General features: G+C 41.6%; 2 protein-coding genes across 2 annotated transcripts in view; both read right to left on the bottom strand.

Moving 5' to 3' along the window:
- LOC101845015 overlaps positions 1-2412 on the bottom strand; it is a 22268-nt gene extending 19856 nt beyond the window's left edge. The window contains exon 1 of the mRNA XM_005102909.3: positions 187-2412. Coding sequence (XP_005102966.1) covers positions 187-2381 — 2195 coding nt within the window. The 5' untranslated portion in view covers positions 2382-2412. The remainder of the gene's footprint in view (positions 1-186) is intronic.
- A 7074-nt stretch (positions 2413-9486) lies between these two features.
- LOC101846664 (midnolin) lies at positions 9487-13623 on the bottom strand. Its single transcript, XM_013085137.2, has 4 exons — positions 13158-13623; positions 12363-12795; positions 11373-11666; positions 9487-10527 (listed from the first exon to the last, which is right to left on the bottom strand). Exons 1-4 carry the CDS (start codon positions 13554-13556, stop codon positions 10130-10132), a joined length of 1524 nt encoding a protein of 507 aa, XP_012940591.1. The 5' UTR covers positions 13557-13623; the 3' UTR covers positions 9487-10129.
- Positions 13624-13629: the final 6 nt, after the last annotated feature.

Genomic DNA, 13629 nt, shown 5'->3' with positions numbered 1-13629 from the left:
TTGTACGGTTGTGTGTGTAAGTGTGTGTGTGTGTGTGTGTGTGTGTGTGTGTGTGTGTGTGTATGTATGTGTGTGTGTGCGTGTAAATGTGTGTGTGTGCTTGTGCGTCTGTGTTTGTGTCATATCTAGAAGACAAATCAAGAGAAGACAAAGCATACAGAGACAAATCCAGCACAACACACATACCCTGTGGACCCCGTCCTGAGCATCACTCCATTCCCTGCCCCGCACAGATCCAAAGAGTTGTTGGAACCCGGAGCGGCTACGTTACTCAGATCGGTCATCGTCAACTTACTACACTTTTCTAACTCCTCGAATTTCGTCCGACTCAATTTTTCCATCGGTGTCCTCACAAAATCTGCCTCTGATGCCAGAAGGTCGACATCTTCCAAACTGATGCGTTCAGTCAACGCCAGCACGATATTGCTGTTTAGCGGTAGTCCGATGTTTTGGGGCACCTGTCTCGGTTCTGATGACGAGCAGGCAGCAGCAGAAGAACAGCTGTCTTGTGAAGATACTGACGATGAGGGGACTTGTGGTGCTGAGGTGAACATGGATGTGAACGATGCGGGGAGTGTGAAAGGCATGGTAGGGGAAACGACTAGACAGGGCTCTTTGATGACGCTGAGTAATTGTAAATCTACAGGGAGCTCCTCCAGAAGTTCTTTTTCCTGGTCTGGCGGCAGAGACGCGACGGGTTGTCTCGGAATCAGCGTCCGACCAGAAAGAAGGTCAGGGACTCTCAGTACCTTTTTGTTTGCGGCGTCTGAGGCTATGACCATGCTTAGTTCGAAATCGAGAGGAATCCTCAGTTTGACGGAGTCACCTCCCTCCGGGGAACACTTTTCACACTTGAGAACTTCACAGTCTTGGCTCGAGTGTTTCAATTTGACAGAGTAGGCCGTGTTGGACGTGATTCGAATGATATCCCCAAACCGTAAAAAGAACGGTTTAGGAAAGTCAGCGGCTATGTCTTCTAACACAGTGACCTCTGTGCCTAACGGTAAATGCAAAAGTTGGAAAACACTTTGAAATTTTTCCGGATACTCTATAAAACCGACTTGTAAGTCTTTGGATAAACTGAAAACGTCATCATTTTTGGTATTTTTGGCAAACAATCGTCGACTTTCGTCACGTCTGTACACTATAACTTCTTTCACGTCTTCCAGAATGTCCCGGAGAAATGTATTGCACTCAGATACGTCACAAAGTTTGGCCGTTACGGGGAAGGACCCGGAATACAGGTCAGCGAAGCTGGTGATGTTCACAGGAATCACTGGCTGCTGCATTGCCGGGATAGTGGGGGCTTTGTATTTGGGGACTCCGTCTGTTGGAGACAGGGGAAGGGGCACAGGGGGTGGGGCAAACGGAGGAGTCGAAGGTCGTCTCGCGGGTACCTCATAGTCGTTTTGTCCGTACAGCCGGACTTTGAGGCTAGCACTGACAGGGAGACTCCACACTGTGTCTGGGTCGTTGAAAGGGGAAACCAGGACTTCCTTCTCCGGTTTGAGCATGTGAATCGCCCCGGAGAAAGACGCAGGCAGGACGCTGAGAATGTCGGAGACAACCTTACTCGCACCGCTACATGAGGAGAAGGAAGACGATGTGGAAGAGGCGGTACTCCTGGGGAGCCGGGGTTTCGGTTTGGTCAAAGCAGAAGCGTCGATTGTTAGACTAGGAGCAGACGACGAAGCAAGTGTGGAAGATCCTCCATCCTCCGAAGTTTGGTTCGTTGGCACTAGCTTTAGTCTCCGAGGCACACAAGCAGAATCCACCAGCTCTTTCAGCGTGTACGTTTGGTCGTCTTCTAGAGGACAGAAGTTTCCTTTACAATCCAGGGACAGCTGAACAGCGTTGTCTAGAACATCACGGACTCTCAACCTCTGCTGTCCGTCTCTCGTATCCGAGACAATCTTTTCAAATCGAAACTTATCCCCCGCGCTAATGGACATACCAGGGAGATAAGGATCTTCGTAAGAGGCCGTCGCTTCGAAGTACGTCGGGCAGTCCAGAAGTAAATCTGAAATTGCTGGATAGAACACCATCGAAGCTGCTCTTTCTCTCGACTCTGAAGAGATGAGTGCATCTTTCGGCGGTAGCACCTTGAAACGTTGGCTCGAGTCCAAAGATACTTTGATATCAGTCCAAGAACGATCGTTTTCCTCTTTATATGAAATGGTGACTGAGTCACACTCGATCGACTTCAAAAGTAGCACATCCCCATCAGAAATCTGCACTGATTTGCTTAAATAAGTTCCTTGGGTCACGCAAATACACTCCGGCAGCGAATTATTCTCCAGAAATTCATTTAAGTCAACAATTTCCTCCTTTTCTGAGTCAATTTCCGCATTGTCAAGCTCAGAATCCGAGGGCGCCGCCATCTTGTTTGAGGTTTCATTATCAGAAGCTACGAGAGAGCACACAGACGCACAGCCACACAACGCTGTCGCGCGCTGTGCAATTATCGATTTGTTTACCTGCGTGACACACAGGACGGAGTTACCTGCTGTGACCTACTTTCACGAGGTTTCAACGCTAAGGGCAAAAACTCTTTTGTACTAAATATGAACTAGATTTTTCGGTCGCTTCCCTTAGATTGTGTTTTTCTGCGTTTTCCTAATGATTAATTGGGTTTCCCGAAGAGTTTCGCAATAGATAATGAACAGACTTCATAATTATGTCGTTCGCTCCTTCCCAGGGTTTTCCCTCATGTTAATTTCATTGCCTTACGAGTCCGTCCATCTGATGGAAAATTCCATTTGGGGGTTGGAAGTTCGTCGGTCATAATTTTCCATCTTTTGCTTTCTCCGCTTTGTCTTCAGAGTATTATACCAGTCTGCAGGTTTTCAATGCCAGTAATAAAACTGCTTTCTGATGCACCAGGACAGAAATGCTCGCTCACGTCTCATTGACAAAAAGACAAAGAGGTGTGAAAGGTTAGTTTGCTGCTGCTGTGACAGAGATTTTAGTTTTGTTGATGTTGTAGTTTGTTTGTGTTTTTTTTTTTGGGGGGGGGGGGGTTGTCTTTGGTTGTTTGGGTTTTTTTACTGGCATATTTACTATAAATAATCTACATATATTATACTTGTGAAAGTCACTTTCGCAGCCTAAAACTTCGGAACCACTTAACTTTCGAATTTGAAAAAAATTAGCGTTGATTCATAATCATTTAAAGGGTGTATAGTTTTACAGGGGAGTCTAAAGTCACTGTAGTTTAATTTTCAGTTTTTCATTAGTTTCGTTTAGATCTAATCTTTGTAAAAGTCCGTCTTCTTAGACGACATTGTAAACAAGTGAGGCTTCCGATTGTTTGTTGTTTTGTTTTGTTGGTAGTTTTCAGTTTGATACGTTTTTGTTTCTCTGTTGTTGTTTTTTGGGTGGGGAGGAGAGTTGTTTCTCTAGGTTTTTGTTTTGTTTTATTTTGCTTTTTAGGGAGTGGGTGGGAGAGAGTCTTTTTCATTTATTTTTGTTTTTACATTATTGTAGACTGATATAATAAGTACTCTGTCTTCGAAATTGTCTATTTGAGTCAAGTAGAGCCATAACCGCATACAAAACAGAAGGCTCAAGTGTACTGACAAAGAGGGTTGCAATCACTGGCCATAATAGAGATCAAATCCGCTGGGATATCATCTCATCAGTCTGGCCCTGTGGTTTTTCCTGGTTTCATTTACTTGCACGCAGCTTGTACATCCGGTTTCAGTATCGGTAGTCCATTATTTTTTTCTTTCTTTATTGCCGGTTTTTCTCTTCTTTTCGTTTTGGTTTTGGTAACTGGTTTACGACCCTCACAATTGCATAAGACTGTCCCCGGGGTTTTATGCACCCCGCATAATTTAGCAAAATTTGATCATTCAAATTGCATTATTTTTTTATTGTTTTCCTTTATAATTCTTTGTTAAAATTAACAAAATCACATAATTTCACATTTTTGGGGGGCTCAGTTTGCATAATTATTTCAGAATTTTGTTTGCATAAAAACGTGGGGACAGTTAAGATCACATGAGCATCCGGAACACATTAAACATTTTCAGTTTGGTAGGAATGTTGAATTTCGTTTTTACCCGAAAAGGGTTAGATCAGAGACTTAGCAATGTAAGTAAACACGTGGCTAGGTCTTTGCAGTAAGAAGGAGCCAAGGAGAACCGTAGAAAGGCTGCAGGAAGAATCAGGAGCCCAGAAGAGGGGGCAAAGGGGAGGTGGGGTGGGGAGAAAGTAGAGACGAAAGCAGACGACAGACAGAACATGGCTAGAGAGCAGGGAAAAGGATGAAAGGAGAACATTTTTGGGAATAAAATGTTCAGTCTCTGTCAGGTTTCAAATCAAGAGGAAAACCAAAAAAGAGACCTGGTTGGATGGGGTTTAAAAGGTCCTGGAACAACATATCTAGATCTATCACAGACGCTACACACCTAGCACAGGACCGAAACCTGCACCTCCCCTCGACATCCTAAGGATACCAGAGGAAGGAAAAAATAAAAGGAAAAAAAGTAAAGTTGATTTGTCGTGCTCGTCATGCGGTCGTCGTAGAATGATTACCTGGTCCGCTCCCTCGCCAACGGGTCCTGTTTCATGGTTTTGGTTTTTTTTACTTTAGTTTTAGTGTTTTACGGCACTTGCAACACAATAGGGTCATGTAAGTGTCGCAGATTAGAGGTGTTACAAGAGAGCAACGAACGAAAAGAAGGAGGAGAGATATAAAGACGATAGATGTTTGATAGGAAATAAGAAGCAAACCACACCAGAGCACCCGCCAACCACCCTCAAAAGTAAGACAGACAGACAGACAGAAACAACAGTAAAAGTAAAGAAGTAGGACCTACCAGCGGCGCCCTTCAATCACTCCCGAGCCCTTTATAATGAGCTTCTCTTCTATACCCCAGAGAAAAAAAACAACAACATAAAGCTAGAACCAAAATGAAAAAGGAAACCTCAAGGATGTACTGGAGAGAGAGAGAGAGAGAGAGAGAGAGAGAGAGAGAGAGAGAGAGAGAGGGAGAGGGAGAGGGAGAGAGAGAGAGAGAGAGGAGAGAGAGAGAGTGAGACTAGTGAGAGAGAGAGAGAGAGAGAGAGAGAGAGAGAGAGAGAGAGAGAGAGAGAGAGAGAGAGAGAGAGAAAGAAGATTACTATAGGAGCTGTGTGCTTCATATGTTCTCTGTATTATTATACAGCGCATTGAGCACTTCTTTGTGGAAAGGCGTAATATAAATGCAATTTATTTTTTATTATCATTATTTATTATTATTATTATAAATGAAACAACAAACGAATATAAAGATACAACCAAAATGAAGCAACATGGAAACAAACCAGTTCTTTGGATGACAGACTTTATTTGCTTTTCCATCAACTCTTACAGTCTGAACGAACGGAAAAGAAATAAAACATCGGAAGAAGCTGAGCTATTTATAGAAATACAAAACGACACACATAAGTTGAAAGTGACGTACATGTGCCGGATCAGAATATATCAAAACTAACTAAAACAATCAGTATTATGGTGAATACCAATCAGAACATACAGGAAAATCTGCAACAAACCTATCAATATCCTTTTTTTTTCTTTTCTCCTTTTTTTGGTAAGTGTTTTACGGCACTCGCAACTACATAACGTCACATGAGCGCACTATCAATGTCAAATCCATCGCTGAATTAAACAAAAATATACAGGCATAAAACTTTTACCAAAAAAAAAAAAAAGTAACAGTGAAACTAACATAATATTATAAAGGTTTATGTTTAATTGTTTTAACATAATGACACAAAAGAAATTATTCAAAGGCGATTTGTGAGAAATTTCACATTGTAGAAGTCAATTTGGCATAATATTAATGGTGGCCAGGCCACAAGATCACAACTTTCTATACCGGTACATGATTTCTTGATGAATACAGATATCGCAGGCTCTGCATAAGATAACGTCCGGGGGAGGGAGACATACAAACAGCAAATTATTTGTTTAACCTTTCTGCTCATCATATTAGTTTCCGATCTTCTTTCCTATAATGGTAGGGAATACAGAATACGTTTCAAGCAAAATCCAAAGTATAATCAATTCTAAATGAAACTGAAGAAGTCCTCATCAAACTGAGCCAACCATCTAACAAATTTTCAATAGTGGACAGGATGAATAAAATATAGAGAGAACATAATCATGCATTGTCCAGTAGCTATACGTTCTTATACTCTGATTGTCTAGCCAGTAGCCTACCTTTCCATGGGAACTTCAAGAACTGCCACTACTGTGTTTTCTATTGTCGCTTTTCGATAGTCCATTGTGTTTTATCTATAATTTAGTGAACGTAATATTCAATATATAACAATTAAATCTAAGAGGAGTATAGCATATGCGTCACAACACTATAGAATCAGGCGCATGTAGAGTTATTGGTATTGCATTAAAGCTTGTTCATTTGCCTTGCTTTCAAAGAAAAAATTTACCCATTTATCTTGAGTATACGTCAAAATATTTGCCATTGAATGAGGTGAGGGTCACCAGATTTCAGACGTAAAATTAGGGAGAAAATGGCCACCAAAGTTTGGTTATTTACAAAGCCTCAGAGTCCGTGGAAACTGACAATTTACATATTTTGTGCCTTCAATCAGTGTTTTTCAATATAATTCACACTAAAATGAGTTCTTAATTGAACTTAGGTGTTGAGCCAAAAAAACAAAATTTCGACAAAAATTACCAAACATGCGGAAAAGTGCCAGTTTCTTTATTTTCATTATTTTGACGAGTGCCTGATTCCACAACACTGCCTCACATATTGTGGCAGCACAAAAAGCTGCTTCAAGTTGAAACATTTTTTGGGGGGGGGTTGACCATGAAGATATATGCTACTGGATTGAAGTGAAGCTATCTATAAATAGAAACACACCTACACAAAACAATAACATCGACAGAAGTGGTGCAGATATCTTAACGCAGTTCATCAGGGGTCTTCATAATATTGATACACGTATAATCATGTAATATTTATACTATATACAATACTGTGAGTTGTATCCATTGCAAAAGTGATACAGAAAGAGAATACATATATGCACATTTGATTTATAATTGATGCATACCAACTCCAGGACAAAAATGAGCCTTGTACATAATGTAAATCATTCATAATTTGCAATCTCTTCATTAGCATGAATTAAGAACTCTCTCCCCACCCTGAAATTGGAAAACTTTCTTTGCATTTTTGTCTGGAAAAATTCCACACACAAAAGACATCAAAACATGATAAATTTCATTTGTACATCTTTGAATAGCGTATTGGAGGAAAGTGACAGAATCCTCAGCAACATGTTTTCTGACATCCTAGGTCTTTATAATCACTCTTTCAAATAATAATAATGATGATAATAATAATAACGACAGTAACAATAATAATAACAATAATAATAATAATACAAATAGTAATAATATTAAAAGTAATAATAATAATTGTAAAAATAGTATGACAATAACAACAATAATAATAATACAATAACAACAATAAGAACAATGATTTTTTTAAAGATAGAATAATAATAATAATAATAATAACAAAAAATCTTATTTGAGTGTCAACTATTTCATTCAACATTTCTTTTTTAAACAGAGCCAAGAACCATTTCATATTTCATATTACAGTTTAGAGCGCACAAAGCGAAATCAGCAAGACGCGGAAATCTTTTCTATATTACGTACAAATTTCTGTACAAATTTTGCTATAATATATAAATGTTCTAAATACAAAGAGAAGACATGTATAAGGAAAACTTCGAGACCTGAAACTGAAAATCTGTTCACTATGTTTGTGTGTGTGTTTCCCTATGTGCATGCTAGACAACATTATATTTTCCCATTGATGAATAATAACAGTATATATATATATATCATGTAATTTTTGTTGTTGTAGTAAAGCCTTCACAACGCTCTCTCAACCAAGAATTACTCTATGAATCTGATCCTTTATTAAAATAATCATTATTAACAAGTGTGACAGAATTCAACATTTCTCTAAAATCACTTCTAACACTTTGCAGTCACTCAGACAGCAGTACAAAATATCCCAACTGGTCACTCAGCCTGGAGAGTGACTGCAACAGACTTCTCAGGCCTGTCGCAGAACTGCGCCAGGTGACCGGAACGGATAATTTTCACCGTCGCATTATTGGGCCAAGTGATCGCAGAGAGTAACAAGCAAGATAGAAAGTGAAATCTGCATCCCATATTGAGAAAGTGACTTCACTGAAGAAGACTTTACTGCAGGAGCCAACCCACGGAGACTGGGATGACTCAAGTTTATTAAGAAATTGAGAAAAATCACCTTTGCCTCACCGAGGAAGCGTCAAAGACAGTGAATTATAACACCGACAACTTTGGTTATTTTGCACCATCACCTGCCTCGGGTAAGCTCCCTTTGTCAATACTTGAAAAGGGGTGGGGGATTGGGAAGAATAAATCACCAAATATCGAGTATTATAACTCAAAGTCATTGACAATATTATAATGTACATGTACAGAGCATAGAGAAAATTACTTCAAAGCCAAATGGTTGCTTTTAAGCACAAGGGGGCTATCCCGAAAAATTGTGTTTTGAGAAAATCGAAGGTAAAGTTTTTGCCCCTTGTTCAGTTTCTTTAAAAGAAAAGGGTAGTCATCTCAATAACCAAGCAAATATACACACCAATGAAACCAAACTTCTCCTACAGGAAGGGCAATGCCCACTTTTGATATAGGTCTGGAAACCCCCGAAATCTCGGTTAGCCCGCTTGTCCTTAAAAGCGACCATATGTTTCACGCAGACAAAGAATGACATAGATAGAGTAGGGCTATAACAAGAAGTGACGTTCATAAAACGGGTGAGAGGCACAGCAAGAATAGTGTAAGCAGTCCAGGATATAGATAAGGGTTGAGATAAGGGGTGGGGGGATGGGGTGGGAAGGGGGAGTGTGGCTGAGGATAAAGAGTAGGGGGGGCTAGGATATGGTTTGTTGAATATTGTCCAAACTGTGTGGATCATGTCATGATACCTCTCCACCAAAAAACTTGCATTTGAAATAAATTTTTTTTAGTCACTAAGACCAAAACTTTGCACACAGTGAAAAGGATATGAAGATGAGAACTGATTACACAGATGTTGTATGTTCATGCCGGATTATTGCTGATAAAGTAACATATGTTAGTAATAGTAGTGTCAGTACCGACGCCCCATAGCTAGCCTCATCATACAGCTTCCGGAACATTTCGGTCAGTTCCGGGAGCATCCAAGTTGACTCGTCGAGATCTAACACTTAAGCAACTCACAGACTGTCAGTTCAATCAATATACTGAGATAATAATTGGTGCAAACCTACCAGTGTCTGAACAAAGCATGGAATAAAAACTCATTGTATTTCACATGAGCCTTTAAAGATCAAGAGCCCTTCACAAAATCTTTTTAATCATTAATAATATAGGAGATATATTTGAGTTATAATTTTTGTTCTTCCATAGTCCATCTAGGAGCAATTTTCATATTCATATGAAACTAAACTGGAATTTAAAAATCAGAATCATCTACAAGCAAAAACAGAAGTTAGAAAAAAGTTTTAAATTCTGTGTAACTTAAATAACTGCAGCTAAATTATTTAACTACTGTAAACAAAACCAAACAAAAATGAGACCAATTTGATCTATCTAAAGAAAACAAACATTTTCTAAACTGAATGTCATCATCTAAAAACTACAAAATCATAAGCAGTTGTAGCTGATAATGTCTCCAGATTATAGTAGTTGTCAGACTTGGTGTAAATACAATACAGCATGTGAGTATCAGCATCAGTACAGCCCTACGTGGGGATACACCATTCTTCAGAGATCTAGTCGGGGCGTGGCTTCTAACATTATGAATCTATACAAATTGGAACAGGTCTAGACTGCAGTCTGATAACTGGTCAGATTGTAGCATTGTGTCTAAGACCATGTTACAGAACATTCAGCATGAGCTTCACCTGCTGCGTGAAGCTGAAACCATCAAACTTCAGCAAAAAGCATTTCTTCTGCCACCTGCGTCGCAGGCTTTGGCCGACAAATTCCAACCTTCATTGGGGTGAAGGTGAACACAAAGTTAAGAGCACCGAGCAAGCAATGTCACCACATGGTTCTTCATACGGCTAAAGAGTCTTGCTCTATACTGGTCTTGCAGTAGGTCGACGAGTCCCCTCCTCCGTTCGCATTCCCTTCCCCGTGACCACTCACAGTCGAACTGGTAGTGGCTGTTGAGGAAGAGGAGGTTACTGAAGACGAGGTTCTGCAGATCGACGGAGATACAAGATCTGTTGCAGCCACTGTAACGGTGCTTGGAGCAGACGACGAGGCTGGAAGAGACCTGGACACATCGGCCAACCCTTGCACGGCCGCTGACTTTGATGTGGTGTAGGGAGCATTCATTTCTCTCCGTTGACGACGTTGCTCTTTTCGCTGAGCCAACATAGTTTGAATATGCTGCATTTTCCTTCGGAGTTTGTCATTGTCAGTGTCCTCTCTAGGAGCAAACACAGCACCTGAACAAAGAGAAGTAATGAAAAGTATTTTATAATTATTCAGAAAACGTAAAAACAGTTTAAATCAAAATCCAGCATAAGGTACTAGATAGAGTACATGCATAAACAACTCAACGTGATGGGAAAGATTGAAGGGAGTGATTCACACAATCTTCTCTTGAATTCGAAAAGATTTCAACAGGCAGACATGGGTCAATAGGACACATAAGACAACTTTTAAAATGCTAAGCCTGTACTTATGAAGACAAGCCTAGAAAAGAGATAATAGAGAATGCTGCATAAAGAGTTTAAATAAAGCACATTTGAATGATATTTGACACATACTTACTCTAGACAAAAACGAGCCTTGTACATTACATAAATCTTTCATAAACTTGCTTTTTGGGCCACAATTAAAGTTTCATTTATGAGATACAATAGATTCATCTCAGGGTAGTCGACTACTGGTTCTTCAACACACAATAGATTAATCCTCGACCCTACAGGTACAAATGACAAGGGTGGTTGGTGGGTGCTCTGGTGTGGTTTGCTCCTTTTCTATCCAACATCTATCATCCTTATCTCTCCTCCTTCCTTTTTGAGTTTGTTACTGTTTTGTAACACCTCTAATCTTCAGCACTTAACCGTGTTGTGAGTGCCATAAAAATCTTACTAAAACTCCTAAAAGGTTTGCACCTTCTTTCCCATTCAACATTTATCATCCTTCTCTGTCCTCTTTCTTTTTTTTTATTTGTTACTCTTTTTGTAACACCTCTAATCTTCAGCACTTAACTGTGCTGCAAGTGCCATAAAAAAAACTTACTAAACCACACCAAAAAAAAGTACAAATATCACTTTGTCCTTACCTGGACCGGTCTTGCTCTTTGGACTGACGGGTGGGGTGAGTGGCAAGTTGGGGGAGGTGGTGGGTGGCAAGTAGGCGGGGGAGGTGGTGGTGGGTGGCAAGTTGGCTGGGGAGGTGGTGGTGGGTGGGTTGAAGGGAAAAGCTTGCGGTGCGGGCGAACTTCCCTGTGCCCTGACCGGCGTGGCTGGGGGGCTGTGGGGCGCGGCCACAAGCAGGTCGTTCAGAATGTGTAAGATCGTGTTGACACTGCGGCGGGGCTGACCATTGCCGTCCTGCAGAGATGGGTCCAGCGTACCTGATGGGGGAGGAAGACAAATGGTCAGTTTATTTGTGGTGAGGAAACTTTTGTATTTTTAAACAAAGAGAGCAAACGTCATCTTTAGTTGGGAAAGCACAGACTTTTTGTTGCAAGAAATGTTCAGGAATTGAAGAATCGACAGTATTCCATCTTCTTCAGATTTAACTTAGGTGCAATTTATGGAAAATCTAACAGCATTTTTAACATTTTATTGGAAACATTAAAACAACCAACAATTTATCAACACAGAAAAAGGGTAATAGGAGTAGAGCACACCATACATGGAAAGTCTGCACTCCAACTTCCACATTTTAAAGGAAATAAATTAAAACAACAATTTAGTAAACACTGAAAAAGAGTAGATAGAAGCAGCTGATCACACTAGAGCTCTTAACCTTTTAACCCTATCTGTACATCGTGTTTTACTATCGTATTCATACGACATGGGGTACTCTGTGCCACCACTTCCAAAGAGGAAATTTACTCGTTAATCCGTTCCGTGCGCTTTGCACAGCAGTCAGTCAAAATGATTTTTTGAGAAATACGGAAAGTTTCAAAGAGATCTTCGCGCTAGAAGTATTGTAAAATGTGAAGAATAAAACCCCGGGGGTACAAAATGACCCCATTGCGTACGAACAGGGTTAACCAACAACAACCCGCATCTTTCCTCCGGACGCACTCACAAACACTCACCAGAAAACGTCCCGGTGTAGACACCGCGTCCCACATGCTTCATACTGTCGATGACCGCGCCTGGGCTAGGGGGTGGGGACGGCATCGCGTTGTCAGCAACCGCGGGGAGGTTGGAACGTGTCGGAAGCTGAAGCAAAGTCTGAGCTGGGCCAACCCCAGACGCAGCAGGAGTTGATGTGAGTGTCGTGCTAGGAGGGATGGGGTGGGAGGAGGAGGAGGAGGAGGAGGAGGAGGAGGAGGAGGAGGAGGAAGAGGATCGGGGAGGAGCAGCACTTGGGTATGGAGCGGTGGACCGTCTGTGGGCGGAGCTACTCGGTGAGAGTGGTGTAGACAGAAGCGACCGCCGAGAGGAGCTGTGTGCAGATCGCTGTGTGCTCATTCTTGGAGGAGGGTGGGAGGCAACAGCTGATCGTGTCTGTTGGGCTGGACCGGCCTGTCAGACAAAATAAGTACATTTTAGTATTAGTAAGAGTTTTACAGCACTTGCAACACAATAAGGTTATATAAGTGCTGAAGATTAGAGATGTAACAAGAGAGTAACAAACAGAAAAAGGGATGGGAGATAAAGACGATAGATGTTTGATAGGAGAGAAGGAGTAAACCACACAAGAGCACCCGCCAACAACCCAGCAGAATTTTGTGAAAGGACAATTGGTTGCAGCACTGCACAAACAAGAGAAGAAATAAAGGAAGAAATAAGCAGGAAGACAGACAGACGGACAGACAGACAGATAAATTTTTTTCTATTAAAAAAAAAAAGCTGTTGTGCAAATAAGACAAAAAGTGTATCCTCACCATGCTGCTGCTAGTCCTAGCACCGATGCTTCTGCTGCTGCTGTTGCTACTCCTGCTGCTGCTGCTGTTGCTACTCCTGTTGATCCCCTGCAGCCTGTGTAGCTGCATCCTCTGGCTCAGACAGCGGGTAGCCTCGGCAATGGCGGACGCAGAAAGGCCCGTCTGGGACAGCACAGTGGCCGCTGTGGGCGCGACCCCGGTGACCCCCGTGACTCCGGCGCGTGGTGCCTGGTGGGAGGAGCCGCCTCCTTGACCTTCACCTTGCGGCTGACGACCTCCACCCCCTCCTCCTCCTCCTCCCGCTTGGCTCTGCTGTTGCTGCTGCTGCTGCTGATGCTGCAGGGTAGAGAGCTGTAGCTGCACAAAGACCATGTGTTCCCCCATGCGGATCGCCAGCATTAACGGAGCCCGGCCGCTAAGGAAGTCGTTCACCTGTTGGGAAAAGGCAAGTAAGTCTCAGGATTAAAAAAAG

Source organism: Aplysia californica, unplaced genomic scaffold (genome assembly GCF_000002075.1).
Source record: "Aplysia californica isolate F4 #8 unplaced genomic scaffold, AplCal3.0 scaffold00348, whole genome shotgun sequence".
NCBI lineage: Eukaryota > Metazoa > Mollusca > Gastropoda > Aplysiida > Aplysiidae > Aplysia > Aplysia californica.
This window is presented reverse-complemented; position numbering and strand designations above follow the sequence as displayed.